This window comes from Aquila chrysaetos, chromosome 9 (genome assembly GCF_900496995.4).
Source record: "Aquila chrysaetos chrysaetos chromosome 9, bAquChr1.4, whole genome shotgun sequence".
Lineage (NCBI taxonomy): Eukaryota > Metazoa > Chordata > Aves > Accipitriformes > Accipitridae > Aquila > Aquila chrysaetos.
The window spans coordinates 37,825,606-37,846,222 of NC_044012.1; the positions used below are offsets into that span (position 1 = coordinate 37,825,606).

Below are 20,617 nucleotides of genomic sequence, written 5' to 3' on the forward strand. Positions count from 1 at the left end.
CTCATTAGCTTTTCCAGCCATTTCTCTATTTCTTTTGTTCCTTTGGGAAAGCTTAGCTAAATGGAAAAGGCTTGCAGTATGCTCTAAAAAGCAGTGAATTCAAGCCCTACGAAGGCAGAGAGTAAGCAAGTTCCAGCCTAGAGATTCCTCCATTTAAAAGCTTTCCCCATTAAGAAGAGAGACCATTTTCACACCTGCGTGTATCAAATGAGGCTTTCTGTAGCATCACCTCGTTACTGCGTCTTTCTGGAGTCGCAAACAGGGAACAATCTTTGGCTGTGCTACGGATTTGGATTATTGTGGCATCCCCCCATGTTCTTGGCTTGTGCTTGCTGCTCTGAGGACAGTAAGTTGACACGTCCCTGAGCTTCCGCATTTTCTACTGGTGTAACTGGCCCAAACGCTGGAAGGCAGACAAGCCAGATGGGCTGGACAATGTTCTTATTTCTGGCGTGGATTGTGGAGTCCTTGCAATTGCTATCTGTGGCTGAAAAGGAGGGGTGACAACATAGAGCTGTTTGGTGCCACACACAACGAGACACCCCTCAGGGCATGTGAGTGGTCACCAAGCACTACCATCTGGGTCCTCTCAGAGAGGAGAAAGAAAACAAGTCAGTCGTGTAATTCTGGACAATTGCAGAGACAGGAACAGACGTGTCAAAAGCACCCATGGTCAATAGTAGCAGCAGTAGCACTGAGATCTAAAAGAATAAGCGTGGACATTTGACTTTGTCCACTGTTGTTCTAATATTCCTGTTATGTAGCAGACAGCATCTGAAAATTCAGGTTTTCCTTCCCAGGGAAGCATAACATGATCGATTACACGCTTGGTATTGATCTTGTACGCGTGGGCCAAATTGCTGTCTGTTTAAGAAGTCCCCGGTGCAATGCGCATCATCGCTGTACCCTGTGTCCTTTTGGTATCAGCTGTTAGAGGCATGTGTCCAACCTAAAAGCTTCAGGAAGAAGCTTCCCTGGAGGCAGCAGGCAAGATTGCCCGCATCTAGGAGCATTTGCGTTGCTGTTCTCCTGGCCTATTGATCCACTCTCAGTGAGATCACCAGCCTGGTAAGCCTAATCTGTTTTTTGTCTTAAAATGCTGTAGTGGTTGAGACTAGAGTAAGGCACAACCCATAAGAACTTCTCCAGGCAAGAGAGTGTTTACCCCTAGCTTAGTCTCAGGTGTGCCTGAGCTACCAGGAGTACAGTACACTTGCACGGCTAGCAATGTCACGCTGCGAAACCCTGCAGAGCTGGCAGACCTTTGGTGCCAATTAGTTTCCTATTCACTTGTAGTATGTGAGCCAGGATTTTGAACCAAGTCCCATTTTGAGATTCTGCAGTGGTGAGGCAGGGCCTGGAGTGCATTCTGGGAGCTTGCTGACACCATGGTAAGCTGGTTATGAGGAAAGGGGAATCTGTACTTCCAAACAGATCATGTGTGATATGTAGCTCACAAAGCAGAGACTCCAGTGTGTGTTCTGCGTGTGAGAGAGGGAGAGAATGTTATTTCACATTTGATTTTTAGATACAAATTGTGTTTCAAAACAGACTTGCTTTTGGAATAACACGATTGTCCTGTTCCCTTTAAAAGAAAATGCATTCAGTGATCACTGTGAAGTAAATAAAAATAACTTTGGATCAGAGAAACTGGCGAGAGAGCAAGCGTTAACATTTACTATACTGTACTTAAAGTCTTCAAGGCCAGATGCAAGTCTTCTGGGGCTGGGGTAGAGGAAGCTATTTACCATCCATTTTAATCATTTAGCCAAAGGGCTTAATGTTAATTTTGGGACTACAGCATTTTTGCTTGTATCAATGGTGTTTCTCAAAAACAAACAAAAAACACTGCCAGAGGTGACCTTCAAATGCCTAAATGTGCTGCAGTTCACCCACATGCCTCCTCTCCCTTTCGGTGGAGACCCTAAGCATCTCTCCCTTCTCCGCATCAGCCTGGCTGCCAGGTATTTCCTGCCCTTCATTAACAGGCCTACCGGGACAGCGCATTCCCCTTTTGAACTAGTAGCTTGGGTAGTGCTCTAGTTATCTGCAGCAACTTTCAGATCCTTATTAAGTATTAGTCCTCCAGAGCCTTCGCTACTGATTAGTGAACAGAGGAGAGAATGTTGTTAACGGAACATCTCCAGTTGCCAAGAGACTTAGCTGCATATGCTTGAAAAAAGCCTTTGTTACTGGGCAGTGTGTCAAACGCTGTTGGGAGAAATGCTGCTTACAGGTCCTTTGGAGAAGGAAAACTGAATTAGCTTTAAAATGTCTGCTCACAGAAAACAGAAGTGCTGGAACTCACACAAGGTCAAAATGGGTTGTGTTTAATTGAGCCATCTCTTTGTTGAATTGCGTATTTGGATATGAAGTGGAATATAACCAACCTTTTACAAAGCACTCTCTGTAAGAGAAGTCACTTTGATGACAGCTTGTGGAGCTTGGGAAATGTAAAGAATAATCGAAATAGCAAAAGACAGTTTGCTTTCCCAGGCATCCTTATTTCTCCTGCACTGCCTTGCCCTCCTGTTTCCTTCCCTTGCTGCCTTTCTGTCTTCCCTGCAGTCAGCCTAGCTCCTTGTGTTGTTTTTTTTGCATACCTCCACTCTTGGTAGTGCTGGTAACATTCCTGTTCACATCCTTTGGGGTGGGGGGTTGTTCGCTTCCCTTTTTAACTAGCGTGCCATTGCTTCTTTCATTGTGGGAGTATGTGGTAAGCTGGGAAGAGTTTACGTAATTTTAGAACTTGTGTGTGACTTAGTAGATTAGTTGGAAAGGTCACACACTGTGGTGTTCATTTTCTAAATAGAAAAACTCCTCTTAAACATTCCCTCAAGCCTGATTTGAGTCTCATGTGTCCTGTATTATTCTGGTTATTCTTTTCAATACTATTCAAAGGCTGTTCTGTCTGTCTTCAGAGCTGCTTGCTGCTCAGTGGTGGATGCTGCATTCATGATTGAATCTCTGCAGTAAAGTGTAATACCTGTCCTGACTTGTACTGTACCTTGAAGTGAAAGCTATAGGGACTATTCAGAACTTTCCACCTATTATTTCTTCTTCATTCGTTGCAGAAGTTTGCTATGCCTGGGCTGCATGACACTCGGTATTCTACGTGTATCTGCATCGAGCTGCATTCTCCATTGATTATGCCAAGCATTTGGCTCTGTTGGAGCTGGCTGCATTTTCGCTACTGTTAAGCCTTTCAATTAGAAGAATCTTGCAAGTTTACGTTGGCATTCAAGCTGCTTTGTGCACTGGGTGCTGAAGCACAGCATACAGATGTAATGGAACTGATGGGTCGGTTTTTTTAAGGATCTGATTACTGTTTTTATAAGAGTAACCAGCTGCCTCCCCCCGGCCTTCTGTGGAGTTTTTCATGTAGTCTACTATAAAAACATACTGCGGGGTGGGGCATTCCTGAGATGGGAGGGTTGAACTGCTTGACTGATTTGCTGCTTACATGTTCTGAAAACATTTCTGTAGCAAATAATTCTGAACTCTGGTTTACAACTGTTTAACTTGCAAACAATGAACTACACAGGCTATAATGAAGTTACTTACTAGCCTGTTGTTGGCAGAGGGCAGGAGTCCAAGATCTGTGGAGCTTTTCTTTCTTGCAGAATCAAATTGTTCGTTTCTTTTACTGACAGGATTCTTTACTTTTTTTCTTATTTCTTTTTTTCTCTCTCTCTTTTTTTTTTTTTTTTTTTTTTCTTTTGGCTCGTAGCTTCCTAGTTGCTTAGGGAGCTGCTTTCTTATTCTACAAAGTCTGTTAGTACATGACCTTGCAGAGAATTTGCAGTTTGGGCTCCTCTCGCTCCATCTGCCGGTAGCTGTCACATCTTGCGCTTGGAATTGGCCAGCACAACGGATGGGGCTCAGGGCGAGCAGACCAGCCCTTGAACTTCCATTCCTGGTCAGCACACCCTCGGTGTGGTCCTGGAGTGCATCTCTTGGTTTAGTGTCATCCCAAAAGGAATCCAGGTGGTGCTGCGACTTCTCTGTGTTGGGAACCAAAGCGCAGTAAGTGGGAAATTTGCTTCAAAAGTGGTCCAAACAAAACACTAATGTAAACGTGCCTATGGACACTACAAGAATGAGTAGCTAGCAGAGTTCATCTTAGTGATTTTTTTTTTTTTTTTCCTTTCCTAGGGCTAGGGTTTTTTCATTTTTTCCTACAGTGTTATCAGTGTCCTTCCAGCTTTGTATGAAATTTGCCTCTCTTTAAACAGCAACCCAGCGTTTTTGCATGGGTAGAAAATGAAGCAGCACATTTCCGCTACAGCAGTAGAACTCTCATCTGACCAGTATCCACATGTGTATAATTTCCCATGCCTGTAGGGGGAGAATAAATCCTAAATGGGATGGGTGGCGAAGGGGAATAGATTTGGCAACCTTGCTCCAAAGAGAGTTGTCTGAATTTGGGATTAAGCTGGCGTATCAGAGATAGGCACCTGGTTCAGTATTTTATGTTATTGCCAGAATGTTGCTAAGTACAGGTACAGGATCAGCGTTGCCAAGATGAAAGCAAGTAGGTTTGTGGAGGAGATAATCCAGGAACTGCTCCCTCATTCTCAGCACAGAGACTGAGGGTTGAATGGATTGAGATGGCTAATCAGCCCCAGTTAATTCCTCAGGTGTTTTCCAATGAGGATTGAAATTGCTGTCTGTGCTGTCACTGTTCTGTGGGCAAATAAAGGATAATCCACTTGGCACCTCCTGGTAGCGTGAACTTCACACAGGACTAATCCATTTGCCAATTTTGAGCAACTCTGCTGCAAAGCAGCTCATCTTCCTTTTTTTCAGAAAGATGAGACTACAGCATGTTGAAGATGAGTCTAATGTGGAGATCTTCCATTGTATACACATTCATGCCATTAGCTGGGGGGAGTGCTTAGATGCTGTAAAATATCTGACACTCACAATGACATCAGTGTCCGAGGCATTTTCTGTTTCTCTAAAAGGCAAAAGCTAATATAGTGAACTTGTTTACTTTTGCTTTCTGCAATGAAAAAGCAATAAATGACTTATCCCCGTGCTTTTCCAGGAGGAAACAGTGTAGATTGCAACTCAGCACAAATCTGTAGCTGATGGAAAAATCCCATTTATTCCAGGAGAAATTATCTTTTTAAGGGCAGTGCTGAATCTGGACTATAATTAAAACAGCTTTTTAAAGAAAAAGAAAAACAGTGGATATTTTTCTCGTTTGATGTATTACCTATCACTAATGACCCTCTTTTCTCATTTCCATTTAAAAAATGGATATAAGCAATTAGCCGTATATTGCACAAAAGTAGCATTACCTGAGAAAATAATTAAGATGATCTTGAAATTAAGGAAATCAGTTTTGAAGAGAAGCAGGTGCTTAATGGAGGTGAGACCAGCTGTGCTTCCCAGGAACGTGCTTGAAGTGCTTCATGGAAAAACGTGCGAGGCCTCCATGCAACACTGGAAGGAAATTTTTAATAATTCAGACAAATTGCATCCTATAAATAGCAGAGCTGGATTCATTAGGACAGGAGGCAGATGGAGAAAATCTAAAACTTGTTTGTTTCTTTTTAAAGGACTATAACGCTTATGAGAAGTGTCAGCTTGCTGTCAATGAGGGAAAAACCCTCCGGTGCAGCAGTAACTTTTTCGCTATTAGGTTCTCATCTCTGCTAATGAGCAGCCATCCATGAGGGGCATTCATAATACTTTGTTTTAGCAACTCGTGCCTGCCTTTTTCTGGCATAACCAGGCTGGCACAGAAGTGCTGCAGTACTGGAAGCATGCAGCAGTTGAGGGGAGCAGGAGAGACATGAAGGGAGGACAGAGTTTCATGTCTGGTGCGTTGCACTTGCTAACTCTGTTTAAAACAGATGCTAATAGGGCAGAGGCATAAATGTAGTTGGAAAGTGGGGGTGCATGGAGTGAGGTGGGAATCATCCACCAGACTGGCTAAGGGGTTATGCCTCAAAGTAGGAATGTACTGGTAATTGGTAGAGGAAATGCTGTGCGTTATTGAAGAGAGAAGGTGAAGACATTTTTGAGATGCTCTTACATTAGTAAGTAGGAAAAAGAAGAGGCTTTCATGCATGAAGAGAAGTAATGATAGAAAGCGGGTGGCAGGCGCGTGACTGGAATGCAGCTCTGTCCACGGGAGGTAAGCAGAGGTGAGAGGGTTGTTGCATCTTAGTATTCATACACAGTGAGGTGCTGCAAAGAAGGAAGAGTGTCCAGGCAAGAAAGAACGTACAGACTGACAGAAAGGGCACGTTGTAGACTGCACTTAAATAGCGGGAGAGGGTGAGAGTGTGGGGCTGTTTCCAAGTATGCTGAAATGATAGCTAGGCACTTTAAAACAAAGCCATTGGAGAAGACTGGCTGAACAATTGCATACTATTCAACCACAGTCAAGTCTGAGCTCAAATACAGAAGCAGTAAATGTTCTGTATTAATATTATCTGTTAATGAACCTGCTTTCATCTCTTTTGCTGATCTGATTTACATTTCAGCAAAGCTTCCGTAAAAGATAACAGCATCAAAATTCCAGTAAGCTATCCTAAGAGATGTTTTAAGTAGTAGTGTTCAGGAAAGGAACATTGCACGCTTATCAGGCAGTGGTGTTTTTTCTTGAGGAGTTCTTAGATTGCCAATTCACCTTGTGAAGTGGCAGAGGAAAAAGGTGATATGAAGGTCATATTGGAGTCAGATAATCACAAACTTATTTGAGGAATGGAGAAAAGCCATACAACTGTTCATGCTTCATGTATTAAGTAACTACAGTTTTTCTCAGCATTCAATATAGAGGGCAATGATCCCAACGCAAGGAGAGGACATTGGAGAAGAGGAAAGTAAGTGGTACGGATTGGCAGGATGCCTTTGGGGATTGCCATCTGTTGCAGCTTGCACATATCTGTAGGGCGTCATGTAGCGAGCAAGTGTGGTGGCATTAAAACCAGTCGCAGACGTGGAGCAGGTTAACTATCCAGTCATTTGAAAAGAATGCAAGCGTGCTGGGATGCACGTGAGAAGCTGAGCAGGGAAAGTATGAGCCAGCACATGGGAGCTCATGGATCCTCATGCATAGATCATTTTTTTTGATATGGAGCACAGAAACCCTTGGCCGATGAAGTGTTTTCTTGCTTTCAATGGGATAAATAAGACCTGTATATCCAGGGGGTTAACATGGCCTGTGTTTATGGGTAATGTTATACAAGGTTTTAAGTATTGAGTTCTGAGATCTTGATTTACGCAGCCCCACAGCAATAACTAGTATGAAAAATATGGAGAAAGTTAGATTTGAAATGTAAGGCTTTAATTTCAGAAAGCCTTTAGCAACAAAGAATTTTAAGAAGGAAAAAATTGATAGGATATCCATTGGATAGGGCAGCATTGTTCAGTTCTCTTGCTTCTAGGTTTGATCCAAGATGTCTGAAATACGATAATCTGTGATACGTGCTGAAATATATGTATGAGAGAGAGGGGTGATTTTGAAGAGAAAATACTGAAGAGAGTAAGTGATTTATGTTTGTAGGTTTCCTGTCTTTCTAGTGGAAAACTTACTTTGAATTATGCTACCCTTCTAGGACAGCATCTTGTTATGTGAAAAACATTCTTTCATGTGTACAAATAATAAAAAAAATTTCTTCTGCTCAAAACAAGCTTCAAACTTCCTCTTTGCCCAAGCTCATTCACACCTTTATGCTTTCTTTCATGTCACGTTTTTCCGGAAATCCTTTCATAGGTAATGCCTGCTGAACTTTACTTACTGCAAACACCCCAAAAGCCACCAATCCAGAAATGTCTTCCAGCTACAATGACTGCAGATGAGTCTACGTTTACCATAGGTTGCTTGTGCCTTCCTGCGCTCACCAAAACACTTTAGGGGATTTAGTTTTTTGTTCATGTAATCTGAACAGCACCATGATCTTTGAGATCATGTTTGTCTGGCAAGTCCTTTAACTGGATGCTTGCACACTCTTCCCCTATCGATGCAGTGTGTCGTGCCACACGTAGTGAAGAAAAATATATAAAAAATGCTTCAAAATATGCAACAACTTGGAATGATGGAGTTCTTCCCTTTTTAATGTGGGTAGATGGATAAATCCTAATCCTATGGATGAGGAAGTCAAGACACGGATGCTGCTGTCAGTTACTCGGCATCGCAAAAGGAAATCCGTGGCAGAGCTGGGAATAGTTCTCGTTCCTGTCGTGCTTAAACCGCAAAGCTGATACAGCAACTCTGGGGATATTTAGTTAACATATGTGTCTGTCACAGTCTCCCAATGTGGTACGATGCTGGTGTATTTCTTTACCTAGTATTTGAAATGGAGTCAGCATTTCTCCCTGCCCCTACCAATTGGGGATTCTAGTCACTTTGACATTTTGCATCTTCCTTTTGTCACCTAGGTGTGAGAAGGGCGTGGCTGATACAATTGCGTAGCTTGCTCTCTTTGACCCTGTTGTTTGTGTCTGTAAAGGTACTGAGATTTTAATGAAAACAGGAGTGCAAGGTGAATTTGCAACCCAATCTAGGGATGCAAAACAAAGATTGTTGCAGACAAAAATTGTCTCTTGTCACCTTGTTATTACAAGCATATACTTAGCCTGCTAGGCAGTACATAGCATAGCACAGATTTCAGAAAAAATTGTCAACCTGAAGACAAGCAAAAGGACCTTCGGCCCAGGTAAATGTCGTGTGCCTGAGTTCCTGTGTGCACCATTTTCAGCAACTGTGGATAAAATGTCCTGGATGTGGCAGAAGCCCTTCTTTCTGTGGTGTAGCTTTCTCTTGGCTGTTTTCTTACATGATTAAATAAAGGTGTATTATGTGTCTATTCATACATTGCCTGCTCTGCTTCTCTTGCTTCTGTTTTCCCCTTCCCCCACCTGCAGGTTTTGAATTACTGTACCAGCCAGATGTGGTCCGACTGTACCTCTCCATCCTTACTGAAAGTCAGAACTTCAACACTCTGGAAGCTGCAGCAGGGGCTTTGCAGAATCTCAGTGCCGGCAACTGGATGGTGAGCACAGTCTCCTGTTTAGCCTCTTTTGTTTCCCTTGTGTAAGTAAAGAACAAAGCTATGTCCCATTATAAGTGCGCTGTTACTTTTTGCATTTACATCTCCTTTAAAAATTAACGAGGTGGGAACTCCGAAGAAATTTCCATCTTATTTGCCCACTTGACATGTTTTGCATCTTCTGGACAGATGGTATTTACCTAGTGGAAGTGTCACTGAGCTCGTGATGATTTAACCATGAGCAGGTTTCACTATTTAAACCACTTAACCATTGCTTTGTCCATTCAGAAAAGCTTGTTGTTAGATGATTGTCCTGAATACTTAATTCATTGGATTGTCAGATTGCTCAGGAAACTGCACTCCAAAGTGTCCTCTGATATCCTCTCTGAAGCATCCCCAGCACTACTCAGGCAGTTCTCTCAAAGGTATGCCTGATCACTTCTAGAACCGCATGGTAAAGTGGGACTGATCAGCAGCCTGAGGATCAGCAGGGTGGTGTTTCAGAGCTGTCTTGAATACAGTTTATTTTAAAATCAATCATGAAACAGAATAAAAGCATGAAATTGAGGGTGGGGGAAGATAACAGATGCTTTGGATGCTTTACTGTTCCCTCCAAATGACCTCTATTTTCCTGACCCAGAGGGATGTGTTTTCACACTGAGGTGTGTACAGAACAGATGCTGGCGGATGATGCTCCTTCCTTCTATTTCTGTCCTCTTTGCCAGCAGCTTGCTAAGCTATATCCTATATCCTTTCTTCTTTGTGATTGATGAGCTTGAATGATGGGTTAAGTTATAGATGCATCACCACACACAACCTAATTAGTCTTTGTAGGGAAAAAAAATGAATTACAGCACTGAAAGAAATGCCGGGGCAAGGAAAGGGCAGGTATATGAACTCACAATATCTCCTGTTGTTTCTTTTCCCTTGTGCGTTCTGATCAGTGGTCCACGTACATCCGTGCAACAGTGCGGAAGGAGAGAGGCTTACCAGTGCTTGTGGAGCTGCTCCAGTCTGACTCCGACAAGGTTGTGAGGGCTGTGTCAATTGCCCTGAGAAACCTTTCCATGGATCGTCGCAATAAAGATCTTATAGGTATCTTCTGAACTTTTCTAACCAGGCTGGGATCTTGGATGCCCTTGAGAGACCTCACATTTTCTGTCACTTGTGCTCAGGATTCATTTTGTGTGCAGTTTTCATCTGCACTAAGATTACTCTGTAGCCACCAAGTGGAGTGCTGTCATCTCAGAATGCATTTCCAGCCCGTTCAGTCAAGCCGTGGTTTGAGGGAAATCTCTAACTCAGGAGTAAAAACAGATGTAGATTTTTGCAGGAGAGGGGAGCATGTGTAGGTGTGCAGAGGATTGGGTGGGTTAAGAGGTTTCTTGTCTCTTCCTTAGCTCTGGCTGACATGGCACTTGTGCTTCTAGTCGCACATGGTGGTTACAGAGACGTTGCTCCATAGGCCTGCTATTTAGATAGAGTGGGAGTCTTGCCCTTGGCATGTTGAACTAACCTGAGGAAGTGCAGTGGGCTCTGAAGTTGTCCCTTTTTTCTCGCTTCCTCCTTTCCTTCTCATCCTTTTGTGTGGTAGGTACTTGTAGAAGCTGGACACCAAACAACTCGCTCTTCTTCAAGTTAGTTCTACAGCAGTGCTCACTAGCTCCTATCTAAGGAGGTAAATAAGCATTCACCTGCCCATAAGCAGGAATCTTGAAAGTTTCAGCTGTGAGTTGAGTTTGCCTCTGTATTTAACTGATTTATTTGTTTAGGCTATAACCTTGTCAGGCCAGGAAGTACTGGTCACACGTTTAGAGCCATCACCAAAGTTGATACTAACAAATAACAAGGTGGAATTCTGCCTTAATACATCAGGTTCTTTTCTTAATAGTTCAGAGCTGTAGCTAGGCAAATGGTACAGATGGACACATGGGAGTGATAAACTCTGGACTCCTTGTTTTTTCTCCAGTACTATACAATGAGAAGGCTAATGGCACCCGGGAGGAAATACTCTTACCTTTGTTGGGGGAAGGTTAATAAATGCATGGCTGCACACCTTGCCCCAGAAGACCTATTACAAAGCTGAGTAAGCCATGTGCGTCTATTAGCATGAATATGTGGCATCAGCAGCAGCTACTGGATGCTTTTTGCCTCAGGCAGTGCGAAGTATGATAGATGCTGGTTTTAAAATTCTCAATAAAGATTGCTTCCCCCCCCCCCCCCCCCCCCCAATACCTTTTAGTGTTCATGATGAAGGACTTTGTCTTGGGTATCAACTCTCAATCACCTTGAAATAATGAATGATAAATACACTGTTAAGTTACAGTCTTGAGGTTCAAAATGTGCATTATAAAGTTTTTCAACATGGCAAACACCCTTGAGTTTTATCATTCGGGATGGGAAGCTGAAATGATTATCAGGGCTGACTAATGGTATCTCTTCCCCTTATCTAGGTAGTTATGCCATGGGTGAGCTGGTAAGAAATTTGCCCAGCAGGCAGCAGAGATCCGCAAAGAACCTGGAAGAGGATACAGTGGTTGCGGTGTTGAATACCATCCATGAAATCATTACTGACAGCTCAGAAAATGCAAGGTCTCTGATCCAGACACAGGGCATTCAGAAGCTGGTAGCTATCAGCAAGTCAAGGTAAGTGACAGTTGAAAGCAAAATGCGTAAGAACTCACTGCAAACATGAAGATGTCACTATGAACAGCAGTTTTGCTTTGTGAAAGTACTCAAGCATCCTAACCTTTCAGAGCCTTTAATTTTAGAGCAATTAATACATATGCAGTAAAACCAGTCAGCACCTTTACTAGGTTTACTTGATTAAAAAAAAAAGTTTATTGAGTAGTCACTTCAGTCATGTTAAGACATGCTCTCTCCTTGTCAGATACATGTTAGCACCATGTATTCATTTAGCAGACATCATTTGCAGTGAAACCATGATCTTTATTTTTAGTGTGGGAGGCCTTTTTTCTGTGGCAGCGTTCCATTCCTGGAATGTCAGTGATGAAATCTGTTTCTTTTAAGTAAAATGGTTAATGATGTGCAGTAATCATTCTGGCTGAAGGCCTGGTGGTGGTAATCTGAAGTGGCAAATTTTCACTCTGCAGTTCAGTTGAAAACTGTGTTCTTACTGCTTTAGAGAAAAGTTTCATATCATTCAGCCAGTTAGACATGAGCTTCTTTATAGGTGTGTTTTCAGTAAACTTTTGAGAGAGTAGCTGAAGACTTCGTTGTGTTGCATTGTTATGAAATATGAGAGCCAACCAAGAATCCAGCCCTGTATTATTTTGTAGAGGGTGCTTGTGTACAGACTTAGTAAGGAATGGACAAAATTTCATTGTCTCTTTAAAAACAGCTTATTTTTGGCTGACCCAAATTGCTTTGTAAGGTATTCTAAACCATGAAGCAACTTCATTGAATTGTGAGGAATATATGTAAGTTGGGGTGAAGGTTTGAAAAGTGGCTTAGAACTTGGTTTGGGGTTTTTTTCCTAAATAAATCCAGGCAGGATGGAATCCATCTGTATTATGTTAATGACAACTACAAGACAGAAGAGTCACCCTGGTCTCAGTGCTTGCCCAGCAATACATGTGACAACCCAGAAATCTGCACAATTTACGACTTTCTGTTTGGACTTTTTGGGGGGGGGGGGGGGGAAGGGGGCGTTCAGCAAATACCTATGGATAGGAAGAAGTCACTGAATGATTTCACATATATCCTATAGCTTATAGATTCAAAGGATAGCTGTATGGAGTACTAAGTATCTTCTGGATATTGTGGTGCAAAGAAGTCAACTTATGAATAGTCTTACATTGCTTGATACTTAAGCTCTAATTTTGTCTTGCAAATCAGCCAGTCTCCCAGAGAAACAAAAGCAGCATCTCATGTTCTTCAGATGATCTGGAGTTATAAAGAACTACGAAATGCCCTGCAGAAGGATGGGTGGAACAAATCACACTTCCAGGTAAAGATGCTGGGTCTTAGATTTAGTTAGTAGTTATGGAAATGCCTGAGTGGAGGATGTGCTAACTTAGCCTAATACTACAGGCTGATAGATTGTGGGCTTTGGTTCTGTTCTTCTAGGTGATAGAACAATGTATTGTAATCTCTTCGGTCACAGCATCATGCATATGCTTCCTGGGTATGTTCTTCAGTGGTCTGTGAAATGCAGCTCTTGAGGTGGCATACTTCCAAAACCTAGTATAGGCCAAATGCCCATGCTTTACTGGAGGAAGAATTAGTGTGTCTTTTTCTCAGTTGTCTCTCATTTGAAACATTCCATCTAGCAGTGTAGGGCAGCCACCTGTTCTTGACATGCAGCCTCCTCATCTTTTCTTGTGAAAAGGTAGAGCTTCTTTCACAGACCAACAATGCTGCCATTTAGATAACAGGAAAAATATTCCATCAACAAATATGAAAATAAAAAATACTCCAGTGTCATATTATCAACAGAAGGGAGGCTTAGCAGCATTCTGTGATCTCTCTCCATACTGTTGGTTTCTTTATTTTTCTTGTTCGATTTCCCTGAGTAGCAATTTTGTATTTGTGTGATTTTTGCCTCGTAGTCTGTTTCTGCAACTCCAAAGGGTTCCAAAGGTATTGCTGGCAGGTCTGGCTATGACGACAGCACTTTGCCTCTGGTGGATAAAAGTCAAGGTCAGTTCTGTTCTTTATCACTTTTTCTATTGTGCTTTGCTTGCTTGTTTTCTGGATTTGCCACATCTGTGTTATGGGAGTGATAGGGCCAGGAGTGAGTGGGTAAAAATGTACTATTTAGGTGGTACTTTTTACCTCACAGTTCCGAAAAGATCAATCCTATTAGCTGGATATGGATAGTATTCCTTCCCTTGTGAAATGCACACTACTGATTTTGTTTTCTCAACTTGTATGCAACATAATCAGTTAAATCTCCCTCGGCGAATTTGGGATAGACATGAGTTGGAACTTTGAAAGAGGAAAACAGCCTTGTTTGACAGTGTTATATATTAATAAATCTAGCCCTCAGCCAGGCAGTGGGCTTGGCCTTACCCCTACTTAGTACTCGAGTCTTTTTCTTTCTAAATAAATGTGCCTGTTTTGGCAGTGCTTCTTTCTCTACTGTGCAGTTTTTTTCATTGGAGATGGTTTATCCAAACGCTAGCTAAACCTTTCTGTGCTTGTTCATCAGGCCTGATGCAGCCATACCGACACTGGTGTAGCTCCAGCTTTAGTTTCATTATGATTGCTTTGTTTCTGAAACTGGTTCTACTTTCTAACGCTCGGATGTCAAAATTTCTTTTCGGAAATCTTTAGTCTCCTACAGCAGAGTTTGCCGTGTTGCACTTTACCTGGTTTAACTGCAGATTACTGCAGAAAAGAGCGCCCCACGCTGCCTTGCCTGTTTCCACCTTCCCTGTCTTTGATCAAATCTGGCAGATTATGCAGACACAGGATGACTCGGGCCAGTTTGCTGATCTGACAATAAACTTATTGTTTTCTTTGTGGGTTAGCTTTCTGCTCAGCAGGCCACTAGATTGGATTGTGTGCCATGTGAAGCTGCACCCTCACTTATTTTCTTTCTCCTCTATTCTGGAGAGACCAGAGAGAAGCTTGCTAATAGCGGCAGGTAGTCCAAAGCAGAACTGCATTTTCTGTTATCACTTGGAGAGAGGGAGTTCTATATTACAGTGCCAGAGCAGAAAATGCAGGAATTACACGTGCTCTCTGGAGAGCTGAAATCAAACTTCCCTTTCTGAATGGGTAACAGTTGAATAGTTTGGGGTTTTTTTACAATAGTCTCTGTGTTCAGTACATCATGGACCTTTCTGGTCCTGTGACTAATTTAGAGGTGTTGAGAAAAGCAAATGTAACTCAAGTAATTTCAATGTTTCTGTTTTATAGATAACGAGAAGGCTGGGAGTCGTGATATGATACCTATGGATGAACTTGGCCCAGGTAAATTCAGTCATAGATCAAACCCTCTGTCTGTTTCAATAGAGCACGCTGTCACTCCCAGGAAAGTTCAACTATTTCTCTAGGTGATATTCTTTCAGATGGATAAAGCTGACATTTAAAAACAGAACATTACCTTACAAAAGATTGGTCATCGTCTTTTTTTTTTTTCTCCTGGCTTTTTTTTTTTTTTCCTTTTAAATACATGTAGAGTGTACACACCAATTTCTCAACTACTTTCAGCATATAATGGAGATACACTGACCTAGCTTTCATTCTAGTTTCTGGCCCTTGAGGCAGCTGCATTCCCTATTACAGATCTGGAAGTCTGGGGATTCAGAAGGATAAAAAAGAGTTGAAAATTTACTTCAGTCTAACACTTGTGTTTAAATCCGTTCTGCCTTTGTTTTCTGTAGGTAACACCAAAAATAAGTTAGTATGTATGATATTCCTGGCTCCACCTTTCATTTACCTGCATCTACCCAGGCCTGGCTTTTCCTATAGACTGAGAATAGCCACTTACTGTCAATGGAGTGCTTTGAGATTTATAAGCTCTGTAATTTAAGACTTCTAGAGGGTTTTTTTCTTTAGTGAGGTAGATAAAGGTGCTGTGTGTTCTCTTGGGAAACTGCTTGACTTCTTCCAGTTGATGTTATTTTTATTTAAATACCTACATTAATGCCTCCAAATCAAACAGTTTCATATACTGCTATTTGTGATTGTAGCTGAAAAAATAGCAAGTTAGAACCAAGCTGAAAGCCAAGAATGTTCAGAAGTTAAAATAACAGGTATATATTACCTTTCCTATTCTTAGAAAAATGACATGCCACCTGCCATGAATCAACTGTCCATATGTATTTTGCCTAAGGGAACACCAAAACATTTGTTCTCACAATGGAAGAAAATAACTTCAGAGAAGATTGCCTGGCAGGATAGCTGTGTGCTAGCAGGTGCTGCAGGATGGGCAGTGCTGATTGTTTATGGTCTCAATGTTAATTGTTGCCTTATGCTTTCAGGAGTTACTGGTACAGCTCTGAGTACAAAATTAAGTGCAAATTAGCAGCATGTGTACAACATCAGGCAGCTTCTCTGGGCTGTTCTGTTCTCCAGTCTTTTTATCACTATTAGAAGATGAAATCTGTGAAGCTTTCCTGTCCCCAGCTCTTGAGTGCTTTTTAACTCCAATATGACTATAACTTTGTGCTGTTTCGTATGTCAACTGAGAAGAGACTAAATTAATTTATCCAGTTTACTATCCTTAATTGCAAGGAACTGAAATAACAACTCTCTTTCCTTCAGGCTCTTCCAAATGCTGTATGTTTTTTGTCTTATGGGCATACTTACATGAGGAGCTGCTCTAGACTATTATTTTCTGATTTTAACTTCATTGTGGACTGTTGTATTGTGGAGGTTTTGTTCTTTTCCCACTCTGGAGTGAACTGGCAGATACAAGGAGCAGAACATCAACATGCAGTCCTCTGGGTTTGTACCTCCAGTAAGGAGTTTGGTTGTATCCCCACATAATCCACACCAGTCTACGTTGAGCCTCCAGGAGAGACTGAACTCACGTTTGCAAAGAAAATGCATGACAGGGTACCAGAGAGAGTTATTTGGCATCCCAGCTTATCTTTTTATTTCTTTTTACTGCAGAAAGTCCTGTGCCCTGGTTTCAGTTGTGTGTTTTTCCCTTGCCTTCCTCTCTTTCTGATTTCACTTGCCCTAACATCTTCCTATTTTATATTCACTGTCTTTTAGAGAATTCTCATCTGTCTCCAGCTTTATGTTGTCCATTTCATTTAATTCAGATGCTTCCAGGTTGCATAGTTATTTTTCTGCTGTACTGCTTCGGTACTGAACCGTAATTGCCTCAAACACGTTAGAGTGTGCCAGTGCAGAACTCAGTGAATTTCCTTGCCATGCCCATGTTAGAGGTTCCCATCCATTCAGCCAGGTCCTTCCAGCCCAGAGTGTTTATCCTGCTCCCCTGCCAGTGTACAAGACTGCTTGTTTCAGAACATCACTGCTTGTTTGCTGCTCATCTGTTGCCTCTTTTTATCAGAGTTAAGCTGTCTTGGTGCCTGGGCCTTTACTGTTAACCCATGTTGACTCTTTTTCAAGATTGCTAAAAGAAAATTGCTCTTGGTATCTCAGCTTGTTTGCTAATGCTGTGGGGGTCATCCTTCTCTGTAAAGGAAATGAATTGACTGTCAGTGTGGCTAGGGAGGCAGAAAGATACGTTCCCCGTCAGCTGGCAGTACTAGACCAGTCAGATTCCTGTTGTCTGGAGCAATAGGAACGCCTGGGTAGAGCGTGGATGTCCTGGGAGATGGAAGAAAACATGTATTATGAGTTACTGTGGGATCCACTTGACCAGCCCAGTGCAGAGATAGCTCAGGTCTGTCAGACCTCATCAGCTCCAGACAAGTGGCTCTGCACAGAGTAATCGGAAGATCATCAATGCTTATTGTCACGGTGCTGCCTGAGGGTGGCTGTGACCCTGAGCTGTCTGTACAAGCAGCAGAACTGTGATCCTCAAGGCTGTATGCCAAATTTGTGAGTTCTCTAAAACTGTACCTGTGCCTCAATTAACCTACAGCCAGTCAGACAAGAGCATCTGTGACCTGGGAAGTGTTCAGACTAGAAATAAATAGTTCAGATGCCCCTGTCCTATGTGCCCATCTTCAGGCATAACTTTTCCTTTCTCCTCCTCCTCCTCCTTTTTGATGGGTCCAGAGATTTGATCTTTATAAGATGAGAGCTGCGTGAAGGCACGACTGGACGGACACTCAGCAGGCATTTGGTCCTGTAATGTGTGAGGACATAAAAATGTTGCTGCAGAGCGAATGGGAGATACTCGGTGAAGCAATACAGAAGACAACAAGCAGAAAGTTGAGAGGGAGGAATAAACAAGCCAAAAATGGAATGTGCCTCTATTGACCAAAGTAACTTTTGTCTCTACATTGGATTGTATTACAATAATGCATTTATACCTTGGAGCAGTAAGATCTGCAAGATCTGTGTAGGTCTCCTTTATGCCACAGAAACAGAGTTAATTTTGATCACTTTTTACAATGAACCTGAAATGTGGGAGAAGTTGTACTTTCTAATTTCTTTGGAGATCTGTGGCTCGTGGGGTACTGATGTATTACTTCTCTGATGCAGCCTCCTTCAAGATATTTTTCATTTTTAGATCAAATCATGAACTTCTTATCTCTGCTGCTGCTCATCTTGACAGAGTCATAGCACAGTGTGTGGTTTTTAGAAACACATAATCCATTAGTGCTGATGTGTGTGGCACTGTTAGCCTGCAGACCACACAAGAGTGGGCTGACGGTATGAATTGCAAAATATGTTGGAGCTTAGACATGAAGAACAAAGTTCTTGACTGTTCTTCGTTATTAGATTACTGCCACTGTGCAAAAGCTTGATCTTCCTGTTGCTGCTGTCCTGGCTAAGCATGGTTTTTAAATTTTTTAGTAGTATTAAAGATCTGTTGTGCTTTTAATTTCTTGTGATTACAGTCCTTACTTCTGACCTTGCTCCCTGGAAAGTATCACAGTTGCCATACTTCACTTAGTAGCTGTTGCTTTCTGGGGGTAGGTTAAAGGTTTCCTTTGTACCTTAGCAATTCTTTTAAAAAATATTTGTGGATCACCCATGATAATGGCACTACAAAAATGCAGAGTGATCCATTACATCATTGTGAGTATAATTAATATTAGATTGTAAAAAGCTACCGCTTAGTTGTTTGATTTTTTGGGGGGGGAAGTTGGTATGTTTCCATCATTGAAATACATACTTATGGAAACTGTTTACTCCTAAATAAATGACGAATCTTTAGATTAGGATATGACTTACTAGCAGTATTCATGCCTGTCATTTGAAAGAGAATTACTGGTCATGCGTTCCTCCACAAATGCTGGCTGGGTAGCTGGATGCAGCTGGTAGGCTTTAAATTTTTTTCTTTTTTGTTCGAAAGGAATAGCCAAGAATGTTAGGCATCTTCATTGTCAACAAATAATTGTAAGTAAAGCTCTGTGTAGCAATTATTTTCATGCTGCAAGATCTGTGTACTACATGTATAACTCCAAAATTCTTTAGGTATTTTTAGGCAGCATGGTTAAATAATCTGTAACTATCCATGATTTCATAAACATACACTACTTCAGGTGCTTGTTGCAGGTCTGTGTGCACTTTGATTCACGTGATATAAAGGAAAACTACAGCTCTTAAAACTAACCTGGCAGTGGCCAGCATAAACATCATTTAGGGCCCTGCCTTGCGACTGCGTTTGGTACAAGTCTCTCTAGCTCTGTGTGTTTTTGTCACATGGGCAAACAGTGCCTCTTTTATGCCATGGAAACCCCACAAAAAATATGACTGACTTGACCTGTTGCAGGCAAGTAATAAACCAAGAGAGGAGCATTTTAATAGTTTATGTAAAACCTTTTTGTTGTATTCTAAGAACTCAGTTTGACAGGACATAAAAACATTAATGATCCCTCAATTACATAGGGGAAAACAAAAGCCTACAGGGAGCTATAAATTTGAGTGTCATTTACTCCAGATTACAATGCTGCCAAAACAGAGCAGGAGAGGATCTATTTGTCACTGATAATGAGGAGAATTTGATGCATCAGGAAAATAAATTAAGATTTGCATTGGCTGACAATGATTCAAAGTAAAGGTTCTGAAATAATTAGAGGCATTTCTTTATAAAACCCTCTCACACTTTTCTTCCATGTGTTCATCATGGTTTCATATTGTTTCTTAGTTGTCAGCAGAAAAAGCACCAAGAGGTGCTACTTTGTAATGAAAGACAGTCCAAGCACAGCAGGGTTTGCATCAAGATTTCTTCCAACTCAACAAGCCCTTTTTCTCAGTGCTCTGAAGGGGACTCTTCCAAATTATTGTCATGTCCTGCTAGTAGTCAGGCTCAGCAAGAGTGGGAACATGCTGCAGAGCATTCAGAGAATGAACACAGCCAATTAATCAGGCTGCTAAGCAAGGAACACAAGCTTTGGGCTGAATTTGAAGCTCATTAGCCACAGGGCGTGAGATGACAACTTGCTGCTTTCCTTGGGCACGCTAAAAAGTGCAGCAGGCTGGGATGAAAACAGTGCTGCTTGCTAATGAGTGCCAGCATCTGGCAGTGATATAAAAAGAGGGCTTTTCTGTTTTGTTTTAAGCTGGTAAAAATGAAATTTCAGAGCTGGAGCGCATGTGAAAAGTAGGCTGCCAGCATCTTTGGGTTCTGATGGTTTATATTCCTGTTTCTTTGCTGAAGAATTCTGCTTGCATCAGCTCTGTTCCTGCTCTTATTTGTGCTTCATGTCTGACTGTCATGTTATTTCTCCTCAGATGGGTACTCCACCATCGATCACCGGGACAAGGAGCGCAAATACAAGACCAGTGATAACACAGGGGATGCCTCGGAGAAAGAACCTTTAAAAGTGAGCTTCCTGTTAATGCTGAATGCTAGTTAATGCCTTTAAAAGAAAGGAAGCCTGGTGTCCTCACCATGAAATACGTTATAGGGGGCTGTAAAGGGCGGGGTTTTTTTGGTGGTTGGTCGTCCTACCCCCCCCGATGAAGACACTATTTTGTAACTTAGCACTTGGCTAACTAAAAAACAAAAACAAAATGTTGCTTTCCAGTGCAGGAGCAAATGC

General features: G+C 41.9%; 1 protein-coding gene across 16 annotated transcripts in view; it reads left to right on the top strand.

Annotated features, from left to right (window-relative positions):
• The window catches only part of ARVCF (ARVCF delta catenin family member), a 293,557-nt gene that overhangs the window by 264,191 nt on the left and 8,749 nt on the right, over positions 1 to 20,617 (top strand). For all 16 annotated transcript variants that reach the window (XM_030024130.2, XM_030024128.2, XM_030024129.2 and 13 more), the window contains 7 exons: positions 8,884 to 9,011; positions 9,953 to 10,103; positions 11,462 to 11,654; positions 12,867 to 12,978; positions 13,580 to 13,670; positions 14,895 to 14,948; positions 20,307 to 20,398. In XM_030024130.2, coding sequence (XP_029879990.1) covers positions 8,884 to 9,011; positions 9,953 to 10,103; positions 11,462 to 11,654; positions 12,867 to 12,978; positions 13,580 to 13,670; positions 14,895 to 14,948; positions 20,307 to 20,398 — 821 coding nt within the window. The remainder of the gene's footprint in view (positions 1 to 8,883; positions 9,012 to 9,952; positions 10,104 to 11,461; positions 11,655 to 12,866; positions 12,979 to 13,579; positions 13,671 to 14,894; positions 14,949 to 20,306; positions 20,399 to 20,617) is intronic.